The sequence below is a fragment of the Cricetulus griseus genome, chromosome 7 (genome assembly GCF_003668045.3).
Source record: "Cricetulus griseus strain 17A/GY chromosome 7, alternate assembly CriGri-PICRH-1.0, whole genome shotgun sequence".
In the NCBI taxonomy this organism is placed as follows: Eukaryota; Metazoa; Chordata; class Mammalia; order Rodentia; family Cricetidae; genus Cricetulus; species Cricetulus griseus.
In genome coordinates, this window is record NC_048600.1 from 87,711,243 (window position 1) to 87,716,529 (window position 5,287).

Here is a 5,287-nt window from a genome sequence, read left to right on the forward strand (position 1 = left end):
TAACAAGAATAAAAGACTATTTTTCCACAAGATAAAAATACAAGTGAATATTTTTTGGAGGGTATCTCTACTGTATGTGGTAAGCTATTGACATAGGTTCATCCCACAACATGACTCCATCATTCCATTCAATTTCTTGAACATTATCAGTCATAATAGAGTGTGAAAGAAGCCCACAGTTTGAACACATAATTGGGTGGCTAGAACTCAGTCACATAGCTCCACGTCCCTACAAGGGAAATTGGGAAATGTAGTAAAATTCATTGATCAATAAGACCAGATTAGGATGGATTTGGCTAGGCAGTTAGTCTCTGTCACAGCTGGGATGACTGAGAGTGCAAGATAAGGGAGGGAGGAAGAGGTTAGTTAAGCAGTTAAGGAAATATTGTAGCATTACAGGTTGAAAAGCATTATCTAACCTACTAAAGCATTGGGATAGAAAGTAGAAAAGCCGATTTGTGCAATAACTGTTTTACATGGATAACAGATGTACATTCAAAAGAAGATAAATTGGGCACTTGCAAGAAATAAAACACTATTCAGCTAAAGAAACATGGATTGTGAATTGATTGTTGTACACTATGAACAATGAAAGCATAAGGACCTGATTTTAAATCCCCAGCACCCACATACAAAGCTGGGCACATTTGTGGTAAGACATAAGCAGATGGTGTCAGTTCACTGGCTACCATCCTAGCCCAGTCAACAAGCTTCAGGTTCAGTGAAAGACCTCATTCAAGAAAGCTTCACACACTGAATTAATTAATTTATATATCTTTCTTTTCCCCAAGTTGTGACTATATCTTCTTAAGCTAGATATATAGTAAATGAGGTTTAGCCAACGATGTGGGCAAGATGCCTGACTGCGAGAATATGAGAAAACTGAAATTCCTGTAAATAGATCCAAGACTTTACTAAGCATCAGGTGTAACTATGATGGAGTTCTATGGCTCTTCGAAGGAAGTAAGTAAGAACAGAAAAGAAGACTGTAGAGAGACATGGTTGTGTATACTTGAGGATTTGTTACTCAGGTAAAGCCTATGAAATCTACTCTCAGTGGGGTTCCTGAGAACACTCACTGGGATAATTCCAATGACTGTCGTGATTGAAGACCTCCAGTGCCACTGTAGACAGTGTTAGCTCCTGGATGTTAAGGTGGCTGAGCACCTGGTCAGTGCAACTACACATTTTCAGGTCAGCACTTACACTGACAGGCTGTCTGCACTGAAATACTTTATAACATCCCAAAGGACTGACTGTCCTTATATGTATAATAAATTTTAATTCTGAACTCTTCACAAAAGGAAAAACTGCTTTACATGTTGAATGAACGATTAGTATTTAATTTCCCCCCTGTGACATTAGGCAATGGAATGTACATTTTAGTTAGGAAATGATTGAATCTTAGGTGGGTGTGTGAAGATGCTGATGGAGAAAATGTGACTCAGAGTTTTCACTCACTACTTAGATGTGAGCATTCAGGAGTAAATGACGACTTTTTTATGGACCAACAAGAATTTCCCCAAATTACGTGGCTCGGAATTTCATGGACTCAGGTGTGGGAAGAGAGAACTCAGGTGGGGAGTGGGAACATGTGGATAATAATTGTGCTAATGGTTCTGGATTCCTGTCCAATTTCATCTTGAAGGAGTCATGAGAGAGGAGAACGAATCTTCTTCCACAGATTTCACTCTCCTGGGAGTTACCAGGCAGCGGGAGCAGGAATATTTCTTCTTCATCCTCTTCCTGTTCATTTATCCCATCACAGTGATTGGAAACACGCTCATCATCCTAGCCATTCACTCTGACACTCGCCTTCATAATCCCATGTACTTCTTCCTTGCCAACCTCTCCCTGGTTGACATCTTCTTCTCCTCTGTAACTATCCCCAAGATGTTGGCCAACCATCTCCTGGGGAGCAAAGCCATCTCTTTTGGGGGATGTCTAGCACAGATGTATTTCATGATAGCCTTGGCAAACACAGACAGCTATATCCTAGCTGCAATGGCATATGACCGAGCTGTGGCCATCAGTCGCCCACTTCATTATGCAACAATTATGAGTCCACGGCCTTGTGTCCTGCTGGTTGTTGGGTCCTGGGTGATTGGAAATGCCAATGCACTGCCCCACACCATACTCACAGCTAGCTTGTCCTTCTGTGGCAACAAGGATGTGGCCAACTTCTACTGTGACATTACTCCTTTGCTCCAGCTGTCCTGTTCTGACATTCACTTCAATGTGAAGATGATGTACCTCGGAGTGGGGGTTTTCTCTGTGCCACTGCTGTGCATCATCATCTCCTATGTCAGGGTCTTTTCCACAGTCTTGCGGGCTCCATCCACCAAGGGCTTCCTCAAGGCCTTGTCCACCTGTGGCTCTCACCTGACAGTGGTGTCTTTGTATTACGGGACAGTCATGGGCATGTATTTCCGGCCCCTGAACAGTTACAGTCTGAAGCATGCATTGATAACTGTGATGTACACAGCAGTGACCCCAATGCTGAACCCTTTCATCTACAGCCTGAGGAACAGGGACATGAAGGCTGCGCTGAGGAAACTCTTCTGTCATGGTGCCTCCTCATCTCCGATGTGAGACCGCACCTCGCAGACACCATGGTCCCCCATCAGAAGCACTGGATATCACAGCTGCAAGGAGCTGCCTGTCATCTTTCCAGCTTGAAATTCTTTCTCTCAAGAGCCTTCTGAAGGTCTGAGTGGGCAGCTGATTTCAACACATTTCTGCTTCCTTGCAGCTTGAATAACACAATCTCAAAATATGAGAGTTGTTCCTTAGGGAAGAATCTTCCTGGTCACTGTACATTTCAAAAAAAAAACAGAAAGAGGTCCAAAATTTTTAATGGTGAATGATGGAGATTAGAATGATTGAGAACAAAGTATAGTGGCACGTATGTATGAAAATACCATAATGAAACAGATTACTTTGTTTGAAAATCTGAAATTAATTTTAAAAATAAAATTTACTTAAAACATAAACATTTCAGGAGGTAAATTTAACCTGATTTAAATATTACTCAAAGGAAAGATGTATCAAAAGATTGCATGTTGCTTTATTAATATATGCAATTTGTGTTTCTGATGTACCATTTAAAATAAATTGAATTCTTAAAGCTTCCCTGTATCCTGGAGAATAGTTAGGAGCATATGTCCTCATAGACCTTATTCATGTTTTTGCATATTTATGATTGAAAAGACATTTTCAGGATAAAATGTCAATGTCAGAATATAAGGATTATCTAAAGAAATATATACATTCAAATTGACTTCAGATTTCTCCCAGAAGCACCAATGCCAGAAAATTAGCAAAGAGGAGTGTGTGTGTGTGTGTATGTGTGTGTGTGTGTGTGTGTGTGTGTGTGTGTGTGTGTGTGTGTGTGTGTGTGTGTGTGTGTGTGTGTGTGTGTGTGTGTGTGTGTGTGTGTGTGTGTATGTGAGTAACAGCATTTGTAGGTGTATACCCATATGTGCTCAAATGTGTGGAGGTCAGAGATCAACATCAGGATGTCTTCATTCATCACTCTCTACATTACTTTTTTCAACTTTTTTATTTGAATTAGAAACAGGATTGTTTTACAAGACAATCCCAATTCTCTTCTCTCACCCGTCCTCCCCTACCACCCCCACAACTAAAACCATATCTGTCAAATATCCATTCTGCTCCCCCTGGATGGTAAGGCCTTCCATAGGGTGTCATCAGTGTCTACTGTATCCTTTGGGATTGGGCCTAGGCCCACCCCCATGTGTCTTGGCTCAGGGAGTATTCCTCTATATGGAAGGAGCTCCCAAAGTCCACACCTATGCTAGGGATAAGTACTGGACTTCTACAGGAGGTCCCTAGATTTCTGAGGTTTCCTCACAGAAACCCATATTCCTGGGGTCTGGATCAGTCTCATGCTGCTATTTCAGCTACAAGACTGGGGAGCAAGAGTTCCTGGATGTTCAAGTCAGCTGTTTCTGTGGGTTTCACCAGCCTGGTCTGGACCTCTGTGCTCTTCACTCGTCCTTCTCTGCATCTGGATTCCAGTTCAGATGGGTGTCTGCTTCTACTTCCACCAGCTGCTGGATGAGGGCTATTGGGTAGTATATAAGTCAGTCATCAATCTCATTATCAGGGGAGGGCATTTAAGGTAGCCTCTCCTCCATTGCTTAGATTGTTAGCTGGTGTTATCTTTGTAGATCTCCAGACATTTCCCTAGTGCCCGATTTCTCTGTAACCCAAAACTGTCTCCCTCTATTATGATATCTCCATTCTTGTTATCATCTATTCTTCCCCTGACTCAAACTTTCTGCTCCCTCATGTCCTCTGTATCCCTCTTCTTCTCCCTGTCTCATTCTCCTAGCTCCCTCCCCCCTCTTCCCGTGCTCCCAATTTGCTCAGCAGATCTTGACCCTCGCCTCTTCTCCAGGGGACCATGTATGTTACTCTTAGGGTCCTCCTTGGTTATTAGGTTCTTTGGCAGTGTGAATTGTAGGCTGGTAATCCTTTACTCTATATCTAAAATCCACATATGAGTGAGTACATACCATGTTTGTCTTTTTGCGATTGGGTTACCTCGCTCAGAATGGTTTCTTCTAGATCCATCCATTTTCCTGCAAATTTCAAGATTCCATTGTTTTTTTTTTTCCGCTGAGTAGTATTCCATTTTGTAAATGTACCACATTTTCTCTATCCATACTTCGGTTGAGGGGCATCTAGGCTGCTTCCAGTTTCTGGCTATTACAAATAGTGCTGCTGTGAACATCGTTGAACAGATGTCCTTGTTGTATGAATGTGCTTATTTTGAGTATATGGCTAAGAGTGGAATTGCTGGATATTGTGGTAGACTGATTCCCATTTTTTTTTGAGGAGTTGCCATACTGATTTCCAAAGTGGCTGTACAAGTTGGCACTCCCACCAGCTGTACCCCACTTTTTAATTGGGTTGTTGGTGTTTTGGAGACTAGCTTCTTGAGTTCTTTGTATATTTTGGAGATCAGCCCTCTGTCAGATGTGGGGTTGGTGAATATCTTTTCCCAGTCTGTCAGCTGACGTTTTGTCTTGCTGACTGTCTCCTTTGCCTTACAGAAGCTTCTCAGTTTCAGGAGGTCCCATTTATCAATTGTTTACCTCAGTGTCTGTGCTACTTGTGTAATGTTCAGGAAGCAGTCACCTGTACCGATTAATTCAAGGGTATTTCCCACTTTGTCTTCTAATAGGTTCAGTGTAGCTGGATTTATGTTGAGATCTTTGATCCATTTTGACTTAAATTTTGTGCAAGGTGATAGACTTGG

General features: G+C 42.0%; 1 protein-coding gene across 1 annotated transcript; it reads left to right on the forward strand.

Annotated features, from left to right (window-relative positions):
• The first annotated feature begins 1,653 nt into the window (after positions 1–1,653).
• Positions 1,654–2,833, forward strand: LOC100766740 (olfactory receptor 1A1). Its single transcript, XM_027426142.2, has one exon. It carries the CDS (start codon positions 1,654–1,656, stop codon positions 2,590–2,592), a length of 939 nt encoding a protein of 312 aa, XP_027281943.1. The 3' UTR covers positions 2,593–2,833.
• Positions 2,834–5,287: the final 2,454 nt, after the last annotated feature.

What these genes read in the sequence shown, in the direction of transcription:
- LOC100766740 (XM_027426142.2), top strand. Translation starts at nt 1,654, where the DNA reads ATGAGAGAGGAGAACGAATCTTCTTCCACAGATTTCACTCTCCTGGGA.